Source organism: Seriola dumerili, unplaced genomic scaffold (genome assembly GCF_002260705.1).
Source record: "Seriola dumerili isolate Sdu_G_001 unplaced genomic scaffold, Sdu_1.0 BDQW01000068.1, whole genome shotgun sequence".
NCBI classification, from domain to species: domain Eukaryota; kingdom Metazoa; phylum Chordata; class Actinopteri; order Carangiformes; family Carangidae; genus Seriola; species Seriola dumerili.
In genome coordinates this window covers 18,140,839-18,153,942 of record NW_019174323.1, presented here as the reverse complement: position 1 = coordinate 18,153,942, position 13,104 = coordinate 18,140,839, and the positions used below count along the sequence as shown (strand labels likewise).

Sequence of the window (13,104 nt, the reverse complement as noted above, 5' to 3'; positions counted from 1 at the left end):
GATTAAACAAACAAGATATAATGTGTGTTAATGAGTTAGTGAACTACAGAGACGTTCAGGTGTTTTTTCACTGCCTCCAGTGTTTATGGACCTGTTCAGACCTGGCATTAACCTCTGTCTCAGGTGATCCAATAACAGGTGGAAGATCGAGGACGACTTGAGATGTGATCACTCTGGGCCACGTGTGTCCACATTCTTTAAGCAGAAATGTGTCCTGGTCCATATTGAAGGACCGCCTCCTCCACTGACGTCCTCTGACACAGTCTGATTAGTCCCAACACAGTTTATAATGAACTGAAAATACTTTACTACACCAAATGGATAAACCCTGAGTTCATTAGAGCTGTGAGCAGAGCAATGACTCACTCAGCCCCTCCTTACCTCTCTCTCTCTCTCTCTCTCTCTCTGTCTCTCTCTCTCTCTCTGTCTCTCACACACACACATACATTGACAACCGACCTGGATTGGCTGAGAACAACAACACATATGCGTTGATTTGCATATAGAGCTGGGAAGTGAGATCTGATCACAAGTGGTCACTGGAGATGCAAGTTCATGCCAGGTGTGAACTGACGTACTTAGAGCCTCAGTGAGCTTTGATTCACTCCTGTAAACTGATATCAATATTGATTTTCTCATGAAACACGAGGAAAGAAATTGAATAAGCACCTTACTCAGAAAGTTAAACTATTAAAAGGATCAGAAACACTATAAAGTCTCTCTGCGACCGTCTGTCTGACTACACACGAGGCCGTGATTGGTCAGCTTAGACTGCTGATATTTCCAACACGTTTCTAATGTTGGTGGATATTTCACTGCTATGCTGCAGACCTCCTGCATGTGACGATCGCTGCTCTTTAACGTAGTGAATGAAGGCAAGTACATAGAGAAGGTCATTGCACAGCAGCAGTCTTCTAATCAGTAGTGAGGCAAGACAAACCTTACAGTTGCTGCACTACATTGCAATGTGAATAAGAGAGAATAAACTCAGCCTGATCACATAAAAAACATCTATGCAATGTTGCAGAGGTGCTGAACTAAAAATCAAAACCTGAGTGGTTTATCCAGGTAATTCTCTCTGTCAAGAAAACCTTCAGTGATCCACACGACACTCAATAAAAACATGCTCTTGTTAACGGTGCATATATATATTCAGTTTTCTTCAGTGAGTCTGTGGATTGTTTCTGGAATAACAGGTCACTGTTGAGTCGTTTAAATGTCATTTTTCAAAGCACCAGACGTGAAACTCGCTCACATCCTTTGTATTGTGGTGAAGGCTCACAGTATTATATCTCAATACATGGATACATGAGACTAACAATGCAAATCTGCATGGCTTCATACGACAAGAGGTAAGTGAGCAAAATGTGTTTTCCGTAACGTGGATGAACCGACCCTTTAACAGTAACAAAAATAAGACATATACATGTAATTTCTCCAGAACTACATGTGCTAGTATCAGTGAGTGTCCAGACCTTGGCCGTTCCAGTTTAGAGTCTCCTCTGCTTGTCTGAGCTGCGTGTCGATGTCCCTGAGCTGGCCCCGGATCAGAGGATGCTCCACGTCGAGCACAGAGTGCATCACCTGCAGCCAGGCGGCGGGAGGGAGAGAAGAGAAAACACAGAGATGTGATATGATTTCCAGCTCCCATTAAATTTCTGTGTGTACAGAAATATCATTTTAATATAACTGCCAGTGAAAGGCCACACAGAAGCCCAGAGCATCAAGACGGGGTGTCGCCCTCATTATAGGAGCCATCCATGTTGCTATGACTTAATTGGACTTGAGCTTTTAGCTACCTGAAGCAATGAAATGCTGTATTTTTAAAATGTAATCATCTGAGTGAGGCAGCTGCGATACATGTGGGTGAGCCGTCCTCAGCATGGCTGAGTTAATTACATCAGTGATTGCTCTTATATTGTTTTATGCTACATTGCCATTTTGCCCCCACGCCCAGCTCCCACTATAACCCAAAACTGAATTATGCAGCATCTTTTATGTGCTAATTCGCTCATTTAAGTCATTGGACGACTACATACAAACAATGCACATCCTCATTTGCATAATCAGAGGGTCAAATTAAAATACTGTGCATCTGCTCGTTTTCTCTCTGCATGCAAGAGTTCAGTTAATCAGCTGTTTAGTCCAGTAAAATGTAACTGATCCACACCGTGATTCTGACATTTATGAAACATGACCCACAGTCTACAGCCATGCCAGCAGGCCCACAATTCTGCAGCACTCCCCTCACGCCATTAATATGGCAAAAAGAAATGCAATATTTGTCCTCAAGCTGGTGTTTAAATGTCAGCATGGTAGGCTACCTATGGTAATATGATATATTTTACATACAGATGTACCTAACTCACAAAGATTTCATTCTCTGCAGAGCAGGATTTTTTTTCTTTTACCAAATATTCACAGTCATAGTGATCTATATTGTTTATTTTGGGATAGCTAAGGACAAAGCTGACAATATGACCACAGAGGAAAGGTTAGCTTGTGACCTCTTGAATTCATTGATACCTCTGCATCAACATGTGATCTGTACCTAGATGTCCCATCTGGATAAGAAAAAAAACATATATCTATGTCATATTGAGAGGTAGGTTCTGAACCTCACCCACAGGTTTCTCAAGAGCAGTTCCGAAGCTGAGTGAGCTGTGCCGCCATCGCCATCTTGGCTGTGCCTAACTCCCGCGAAACTGTGGCAAGCGTACCCTCCCGTTAGCATCATTAGCACAGCTGGGCACGTCGCTCGAAGGCTAGCCCCAGGCTTATTCATTTGCTGGCTAATTAGCACGGACACCGACACATGCTAATTAGTGCTAACATACAGAACATATAAAATAACAGCAGAATTTCACTCATCACAAAATAGCAGGAGCACAGACTTCCTCGCGTTGGTCAGTTAAGTCAAATTATCTGTCTGATTTTTACATGAAAAACCCTCCAAAAGGCTCCAACACCACGAACACAGAGAGGTCATGTTCACAGACTGAACTAGCTGAGGTGACGCTGACCTGCAGGAGCTACAGTTAATTGAACTGAGTGGATGTTACCACTCCCATGCTAACACTGATGCTAACACTGATGCTAACACTGATGAAAAGCCTTTAGACTGCCACCGAGAGACATGTTTGTCACAGTTAATAGCCTCGTCTACACCAACCTTGTTGTATCGCCCCACGGTGACCTCCAGGTTAGCCACGTATTGCCACAGCTGCCCCCTGGTGGTGTAGATCTGCACTGCAGTTTCAGGGATGGCCTCGGTCTGTCTGGCCTCCAAGTACTTCACCTCTCTCAGCACAGACGCCAGCTGAGGAAGAGCAGGAGAGAGTTTTCTGAGTCTTTTGAGCCTGATTACAGAGTAAAAAAATAAAATAAATAATAATATATATTTTTGAGTACTACAGTTTTGGTGTTGGTGTTAGAAAACTTTCCACTGAAGTTCAGATTAATGAGAGATCAGTTGGCGACTCTTTAGGGCAGCGTGGCCCAACATTACCGACTGCCCGACTAATTAAAAAGATGAATGTGCACAGAAAACACAACTTTATTTAAGGATTTATGCAGCTGCGGGCGCGTGTGTGACACTTACTGGGAGATATTTAATGAACGAGATCAGCTTGATATAAAGTCCAGGCGGTAAGTATTTGGACAGTTACACATTCTCTGCTCCTCAGGCTCTGAGCTTCAGCGCATTATATCTGACATAAAATAATGGATGATACACTAAAGTGCCAAGTCTCTGCTTTAATTTGAGGAGGTTTACGTCAATATGGAGAGAACTGTGTGAGATATGGCCCCTTATTATTCATTGTGCCCAAATTGCAGGGGTTCAAAAGTAATTTGACACTTGGCTGCTGAATGTTTTTTCAGCAGATGTGTGTTGTTTCAGTGTTAGTTCATGCACAACAGAGCTCACACAAGTTGAGAGTAGATTGAGAGCTACCATGTAGACTGTGAAGTGGAGTTTGTCTGTCAATATGAGGAGTGAAGAGGTGACCATGCAAGTGAAAAAGATAAGCAAAGCAAAAATCCATCAGAGAGATATCAAAGGTCAGTGGTTTGCCAAAATCAACTGTTGGGTAAAATCAGCTGCACACAGGAAAACTGGAAAATGGCAGATGACTTGGAAGGAAAATCATTTGCATGGAGAAGAAAAACCTCTTTATGGCTGCACAACAAGTCAAGAGGCAGACATGTTTCCTTGTCAACGATTAAGAAGTGACTTCAGGACCAGAACCTCAGAGGATTCACCACAGGATGTAACCCCCTGGTGAACCTCAGAGACAGAAAAGTCTGGTTGGAGTTTGCAGAAACATACAGAAAGAAAACAGTTCTACAGACTGAAAAAACCTTTGTTGTGTGTTGTGAGCTCACACGGGTCTCAGAGTAGATTGAGAGTTGAGAGCTGCCAGGTGGAGTTTGTCTGTCAGTGTGAGGTATAAGAGATATAAGAGCTAGTTGTTTTGCCCTTTATGGTTGCACAACAAGTCGAGAATTCTCTCCAGAATGTAAGCTGTAAAATGTGCCTTTAAGACCTGCTGTGTTGCCTAGATACGATACTAGGTAAGATACCTTACGTTAGTTGAGCGGCGCACCCTGATGAGAGTGAATGCCTCTTAATGAGCTCCTTAATTCTCGAGTTCAACAGTAATATTTTGGTTTCGTGTGGCGTCTGTTTTGTTCATGTATGATCAGATAGAGCCGTCCAAATACACAGACCCAAACAAAGCGGACATGTTTCCTTGTCAATGATCGAGAGAAGACTTCAGGACCAGAAGCACAGGATGCAAAAACAGAAAGGCACAGAAAGAACTCCATCAGTTACTGGAGTTCTGGAAGAAAAGTCCTAGGAACCAATGAATCAACAATTAACCTCTATCCAAATGATTGAAAAAGGAAAGTGTGGAGCAGAAAGCAGCGGCTCACGACCCAAAGCCTCCACCTCATCTGTCAAACATGGTGGTGGTAGTGTTACGGCTCGGGCTTGTACGGCTCCAACGGCATTTACTGATGATTTCATGCAACAGGGTGAATGCAGAGATATACAAGAGTCGTCTGTTGCTCAGATTCAGTTGAATGCATCAAAACTCACTGGACGACATTTCATTATTCAAAAGGACAACGTTGTAAATACGATGAATGTTTGACTTCATGTGTATCCGTCTGATTACTTTTGAAGCTCTAAACTTTGGGCAGTCTGCGTTAAAAGAGCTCAATCTCCCACACGGTTCTTTCTACATTGATGTAAACCTGCTCAAATTAAAGCTGAGACTTGGCACTTTAATGCAGGATCCATTATTTTATTTCAAATTGAATGTGTTGAAGCGTCTGGACCATATAACCAAACTAATTTATCACTCAGACCTTGTCCACAGTTTCTCTGGGCTTTATAGGCAATGACACATCTAGCTGCTGGTCTCGGATCAGTTCTTCTAATGTTAAAAACCTGCGGGTTAAAGTTGACTGAGATCAGCTGAGTGTCCGTGTCTCTGCTGATTAACGGCAGGCTCAGGTTGTACTGAGAGCTCTCGCCCACGGTCTCCGTCCACGTCTCGTACAGGCCGGAGGAGTATCTGGAATAACAAACACAAACAACACAATCAAACAGAAGTTATTACCAAAGAAAAACAATTGTTTCATATTCCCATTAAAAGGCCCGGGGCTTTTATTACACGAGGCCGCGGGCATGAAAACAGCTCACGTCATGGAAATTAACACAAGCAGCCAAACAAGCAGCTAAAAGGCATATGATTGAGCCGTTTCCCCAATTCTCCGAGGCTGTTAACAGAGTGAGAGGCGTGATCTGCCCGTCCACATCAAGCAGACAATAAGGGCAGAGGCAGAGGTAGCAGTGCATTGGGGGGGGGGGGGGGGGGGGTGCGTAAGTATCCTGAGGAGAAACGCTGATTCCATCTCCAGGAGACTGGGAACAGACAATATGTCAGGGCTCTGTACAGCTATATCAATCTGTAAATAGCCGAGATTATGATGAGAACTTCAGTGCGCACTGTGTGCTCCTTATTGGATTTCTGCTGTGAGCTTCATTTCCTGATAGTGGCACCGCAGACGCAGAGGCAATCAAATGCCGTGGTCATGGCCATAAATCACACTGCATTTTGTCTGTGGGGGTAATGAGTGAGGAAGCCCACCCTGTTCCTGACTGGAATATGTATAATAATGGTGACATTCATTCTCAGGCAGCGGCGATGATTATTACACCATAACAAGGGATCTAATTTCTGATTGGAGTAAATTGAGGGCAAAGAACTGCTGTTGTTCATCATTCTATTACTCTGGGTGGGGGAGGGGGGTGAAGGAATGCATATAAGTGTGGAGGCATAAAGAATGGGGTATATGTCTGGGTGTGTGTGTGTGTGTGTGTGTATCTTTACGTGTGCATTCACAAAAGACTTCTACACACTTCTGGTTATACTGCACACACACACACACACACACACACACACACACTTTTATATTTCCATACTTGTAAGGACTTAGACTAATTAATTCACTAACCTCTTCCTCTGCACTGTAGTTATTACTTTAACACTAATCCTAATCTTAGCTCTAAAACAATATTAGGGCTGCACCTAATGATTATTTACATTATGAGTTAATATATACAGTATATGGCATTCAGTTTATTAATATATAAAACACAGAGAAGCAGAAAGGTCTCATGCACGAAGAAGAGAATCAGTGGATCCTCATTGTTTCTGCTTGAAAAATGACAAAATAATCAAAACAATAAACACTAAAAGGCCCTGCACACCCACTCAGACGTTTAATTAGGCCTCTGCTGAAGTTTAAAGGTCCATATTACTCTCTGCACATAATAATTAGAGTCTCTGCCTCCTCCACTCAGACTAGTTTCAGGTTCCATCCCTGTTTATCCAGAGTCAGATAAAATATGAACCATTTGTCATAAGATATTGTTTTCACAAGACCACAAGTTTTTTGAGGTCGCTGTGACCTTTGAACACCAAAATCTAATCAGTTCATCTTTGAGTCCTAGTGAATGTTTGTGCATTATTAGTATGATTATTATTATTACTATTTTGATTAATATTATTATTATTGCTATTATGATTATTATTATTTTATCCCCTGACTTAACTCCCATGTCATCATGGGATTGGTTGTGGAATGGATGCCAATCGATGTGGTACAGACACTCATGTCATGATTCCCCCCTGAATGAAGCTGTGACCTTGAGATCAAGTAAAATGTGTTCTCTGTTCTCTGGACTCATCGTGTGTAATATTGCTGTTGTCCTTCTGTGACGACTTTTCCTCAGCAGTGTAAAAACAGAGCGTCTCTCTCTTTCTCCCTTTGACTCTCTCACACAATTCAGTTTGACGCCCAGACAAACAGCGTTTCCTGCCCGGTGGGATGCTTTATCTCTCAGCCTCTGATGTTGAATGTGGTCTAAAAGGCCATTTCTCACTTGGCATCAGTGAGCAGAGACACAGCATATGGGATTATGGGAGTCCTGTGAAATAATCTGCGGAGCAGCGCCGCAGTAATGAGAACATAAATCACGCTCGGAGCTGCATGTCTACATGCTTCTCCTCAGGGGCTGCTTCATAAATGTTACGCACTCAACTAACACAATCACAAATGTTCAGTAGGAAAACAGTGCTGGTGTGAAAATCACAGGAAGAGACGGAGCTGATGTCTGACTCTTGTGATTGGCTCTCGTGGTCTTTACAGTCCAATCTGTTTATTCTCTTTAATCTCCCTCTCTGTTCTTTTATTCAGTAACACAGCGATCTAAGCCTGATGACATATAGAGAAACACAGGGATATAAGACCCACACCTGTCCAACAGTTGCATCATCTCCTCGTACTTCAGGATGACCCTGGCTCCTTCTGCAGACTCCAGACACCTGCAGAGAAGATGAGACTTTACCACCCCTGCAAAGTTTATGTCCAGGGGCCGATATTCCAAAACCTGATTTTTATGAGGCCTTTAAAACAGCTCACAAAATGTTATGCAAAAGAGCCGCTGGAAAAATGCACAACCACACCGACATTAATTCTTTAATCTGCTGCGTTGGTGGCGAGACGAGACTCACGGGTAGGAGAGGTGTCTGAATTTGGAGAAGGGGTTCTGGATGCGCTGCTGTAGCTCCTGGGCCCATCTCAGCCCCCCAGCTACTGCAGGCATATTCTTATTCACTGGAGTCGAACCTGCGGAGGTCAGGGATCATTACTTATTATAATGCAGACATTTACCACACAGTCAGTGACGACTAGAGATAAGAACTAACTGTTTTGTTAGACGAGATGTAATGCACAATTTAACGCTGCGCCAGAGGAGAGTATAACCAAAGAACTTTACAGAGACGCCATAATGTGGACTCACAGTATCGCCTTAATCAGATTCAGGTTTTAATCAAGAAGTTTTTCCTCTTCTTCTGTGTTCTATTTGAAGTTTTGATCCATAAGAAGATATATTTGTAGTTTTAAGAACCAAAAAGTAGTTTCACATCTCCTCTCTCAGGCTTCTCTCTGGAGCTCTAGTAACAACAGTTCGGTGAGCCAATCAGAAGAGAGGAGGCTCTGAAGTTTCATACTGGTGGGCGGGGCTTAGGGCATGACTGAGGGCTTGGTGACTGCTTTGTTGTGACATCACAAAGTTCCAGAAGTCCTGACGGCTGGTTTTAAGGCTCAGTTTCTGAATACAGGCTGTGTGCATTTCTCTGTGGACTGAGGCTTTGATACTTTCACAGTATTAATATAGAAGCTAGAGCTGATCTATAATCACACTACACATGGACACAGACCTTTACACTGGAGGAGCTTTACGGTCAAGACGTTTGATCCCTACAACAACCAGTGAGTCTTTTCCAAGTGTCTTTGAGGCATCTTATAGATCTCACTGATGTATTTTTGGGGCTGTTTATATCTTTATTAGAGAATTCGTAGTAGAGAGACAACAGGAAATGACAGGAGAGAGAAATCGACAACAACATGCAACTTAGGTTCACTAGCTGGATCTGGGTCGGTTCACCAGAATAACAAGAATAGTGTTATCAAGCCATGAAGATAGTTTTGGTTTTATTTCCCCAGGATTTGAGAAACACTGAATGTATCTGACATTTCTGCTGCACTGAGCGATCCTCACTGACAGCTACACACTGATACGATCATGTCATCTTCACATCAACAAAATCCAGAGCATTGTGAAGAAGGTTTTTTGTTCCATTGTGGGAAGTGTTGAGTCCAATCTAGGCCTGCAGTTCAGAGCATAAATCATTCATAAATAAAATGGCTGGCAGTAAATACATTGCACTATGTAGCAAATATGAAATAGGAGACAGTTGATTGTGTGTTCGTGGATTATTCAGAGTAATGGGGACACTGTGTTGCTGTGGAATGTATGTATATCTCAGTGTTTAGAGGTGGAGGCCGAACTCCCAGAGACAGGGATCTCAAAGACTGGACCAACAAATCAAAACTATGTGCATAGCTTGATACCAAATGAAATAATGTTTGATTGGACCGACCCTTTAAACCTCGAACACTAAGTTAAACCAGTCACCTAAACATTAATGTTTTCAACTTCACACATGACCTTAACGACCTCTCGAGTGGGAGCCATAATTCTGAGGAGACTTTGAAACTACAGGACTGAATCTCACCCAGTTCCTCTGCAGTCTGGACGTGTTTGTTGTAGAGGAGTTTACAGGAGTCCAGCTCCTTGTCAAACACAGAGACCAGGTGAGGGTATCGGTCCAGAGCGACAGCGGCCACTAAGGGGCGCTCCAGCAAGCTGCCGAACATATCCAGAACCTGCAGACATCAGACAAGTGAGAGGGCTCTAATACTTGTCTGTGATTGTGTTTGTGAGAAAGAGAGAGATTAAACTCGCAGACCTTGAAGGCGTGGTCCAGTCCAGAGGCGTCGTCAAAGGCCTGGCAGAAGACGGCTCCCAGTCGTCGCTCCGTGTCGTCCACCTTCAGTCTGAACTCCATCACATCCTCCTCAAACTCCTGCAGGGCAGAGAGCTCAGCTGGACCGACAGACAAAACCCCACACAGCAGCGCGAGCTAACGCATATTCCCCTTCACATCTCACTGACTCACAGCCGTCCAGCGGGGAACACTGACTGGGTCTTACAAGCAAAATAAATTGCTTTTCTTGCTACAACTCGGAAACATCTCGGTTAAGCATCTACACAGTGCTGAGGAAAGACTATTTTGGCAGAAAAACAATTTGCTCCACAAACGCTGAAGTGACCAGGCTGTGTTTGCTGTGTTTGAGAAAAAAAGAGCACGTACTGAGAAGTATTCAGGGGTAAAAATTACACTAAGTGTGTATCCTGTGTCTAGCAATTCATAAAACCCTTGTAAACTGATCTTAAAAGTTGCTCTACAAAATGACAGCCTATTCTCCCCAGGAGGCAAGTGGGCAAAACCCTGGTCCACCTGTGAGTCTGATACTCCGTACCGTGTTGTTGAGGTCCAAGCAGTCGTAGGGTTTCTCTGTGAAGACTTTGTACGTGTCCACAAACTCTTGATGGAGCAGCTGGACCTGCTGGCTGAGGACTCGGCCTCTGACTCCACCAACCTCCAATTTCTCAAGCTTCAACAGGTCCACAGCTGTTAACAGGATGTCCTAAAGGGAGACAGAGAGGGCACCGAGCTCAGCTGCTGCATCACTGCAAAATAAGTTTCACACCAGCAATACTGACACTTGGCTCATTTTGATTCATTAATTGTGTTTTAAAACTCACCTTTATGGCTTTGACTCTGTTAATAAAGCGGTCAAGTCCAGAGAAGACCAACAGCGGGGAAAAGTCCCAAGGCCTGACCAATCTCCCGTTCCTCTGGTACTGGCTCAGATTGGCCCTGCGGTCCTCGTAGGTGCTCCTGAAGAGCTGCAGGGTCTCCAGGCTCGTCTGCACCTTCAGGAGACTCTCTGAAACCTCTCCTCTCAGAACCTCCTCTGGAACTACATACAACTGGGCCTGGTGTTGCAGAGTAACAGGTTATTGAATTGGGCTTACAATACACATGTGCTATAATCACAGCTAAATGCTTAGCTAGTAATCCAACTGACTCTGTGCAGACGACAAATCAGCTGCATTGACTGTGGTCGACTTCTGTCCAAGTACAAATTTACAACCCTTTTACAGGGGTCTCATTTTCAGAACTGAAGAAGCCTCTTGGATCAGGAGCTAAAAACCAAGTCCAGTTGCTCTTGATTCAACTTTTCTTGGATAACCATGACTTGGACGACTGGGAATCTTCACTGACGTTATGCAGGAGTTAATTTATGACGTATCACCTCTCATCCAGAGGCTTCTTCACTTATGAACCATCCAAGCCCATTTGCTGTAAATTCAACTTTTCTTGGATAACTCCTGTATAATTTTCCTTGATGTGCTTAGTGTGGTTGCTATGGTCAAAAGGCAAGCTGCAGCAACAATCGTTAAGTTGTGAGCTGAAGCCAGGACGTGATTTGCTTAGCTTAGCATAAAACCTAAAAGCAGGCAGAAACAACTCCACCTATCTTAAACTTTGAACTTAATAGATTTACACATTAGATTTTGACCAACTTAATGCTGGAATCACATTTCTCCAGGCTGCACATTGGCAAATATGAACAGGGGTCACTTAGGTTCGTCTTTATCTCTGTTTCCAACCCACCCCTCGACCATCAAAAGGGTCAGCACGACATGCAACTGAGATTTACAGTAATGGAGTTCATCATGTGGCCCATACGCAATAATTGGAAAAGGAGTGGCTGTAAAATGGTTAAAATATTTCTCTGAGCATCACAGCCCCCATTAAATCATTTTTTTTCCCATTATTACAGTTTGATCCACTGGGTAAAGTAACATTTGGAGTGTCTAGAAAAAGCCATATGATTAAATACTTTTATCCCACTCATGTGTGCAGGGAGCCAGCAGGAAGTCAGCCAGCTTGAACCTCCATGCTGTCAGCAGGCTCCACTGTGTGTGCTGCATGGGCCCAAAAACTCCCCCAGAAACATGGTGGAGGGTTTTTGGTGTAAACTTTGATAGACATGAATGGGGTGCCATGTTTGAATGTAGTACATCCGCTTCTTCTCAATAATTCCATGTGCATACTGCTACCCATAACACCCTTCTCTGTATAGGAGACGTTTACATGAATCTTCTGAGAACCATATTCCCAACAGTAACTGCACTCGGCCAAGAAGAGTTCCACCACACACACTTCCTATATCCCCACAATGTCCAGTCTTTATGCTAAGCTAAGCTAATCATGTCCTCACACACACACAATATAAGTAAATAAATAAATAAACTGAACAAATCCAGTAAAGGAGAGAATGTGCTTGTTGTCAGGGTCTAACAGAGCAGGATATTTGATATTTAGCCAATAGAATCTTATCATCACATTTGCACTGAGGCCTCTTGTGTAACTCTGGCTTCTCTTCTATGTAAAATATCACAGAATTTGCCAGATAAACCTCACAGCGTGTGCTTATTTTTCTAACCTCACATACAATGAGATATTCACGATCCACCGTGTATGAGACGGAGGAATCGCGTCCTTTCATTTCAGAAGAATTAGACAACAGCGAGCAACAAGAAGTCACAGAGTAGATAATCTTGTGTTGTTTAGGGGCCCTGTGTCAAAATCTAGTTTTAATATATTGACTATTTTAGTTGATATTATCCTTACATTGTGGGAATATGGAAAATATCTTTTTTAAAACTGACAGATGCAAACCTGGGCAGGGTTTTATTTCAGCAAGGATTCCAAGTTTGTGTCTGGGGCTTTGGGCAAAGTAAATTGAAACTGCCCTCTGTAGTCTGCTGAGTACCTGATGAGTACTTGAACGCCACAGGACACACACACACACACACACACACACACACAACACACACACACACACACACACACACACAATCCACAGAGAGTGAGAGGAACTTTGGAGAGGGCTGTGAATTGGGGCCCACAGCTCAGTTTTGCCCCAGGCTCCTCTAGAGGGTTAATCTAACACTGCTGGCTCATTAGTCTTCCCTGGGAAAAGTTCTCTGATTCACTCACATTTCCAGCAGCAAAAACAGAGGTTTGCTTCCAATAAACTGAA

At 43.3% G+C, this 13,104-nt stretch overlaps 1 protein-coding gene across 1 annotated transcript in view; it reads right to left on the bottom strand.

The window, feature by feature from the left end:
- Positions 1 to 13,104, bottom strand: part of dnah9 (dynein axonemal heavy chain 9) — a 148,784-nt gene that overhangs the window by 131,985 nt on the left and 3,695 nt on the right. The window contains exons 6-14 of the mRNA XM_022742269.1: positions 10,754 to 10,987; positions 10,468 to 10,635; positions 9,894 to 10,010; positions 9,660 to 9,810; positions 8,091 to 8,205; positions 7,833 to 7,901; positions 5,459 to 5,585; positions 3,173 to 3,319; positions 1,476 to 1,584 (exon numbers count right to left, since the gene is read on the bottom strand). Coding sequence (XP_022597990.1) covers positions 1,476 to 1,584; positions 3,173 to 3,319; positions 5,459 to 5,585; positions 7,833 to 7,901; positions 8,091 to 8,205; positions 9,660 to 9,810; positions 9,894 to 10,010; positions 10,468 to 10,635; positions 10,754 to 10,987 — 1,237 coding nt within the window. The remainder of the gene's footprint in view (positions 1 to 1,475; positions 1,585 to 3,172; positions 3,320 to 5,458; positions 5,586 to 7,832; positions 7,902 to 8,090; positions 8,206 to 9,659; positions 9,811 to 9,893; positions 10,011 to 10,467; positions 10,636 to 10,753; positions 10,988 to 13,104) is intronic.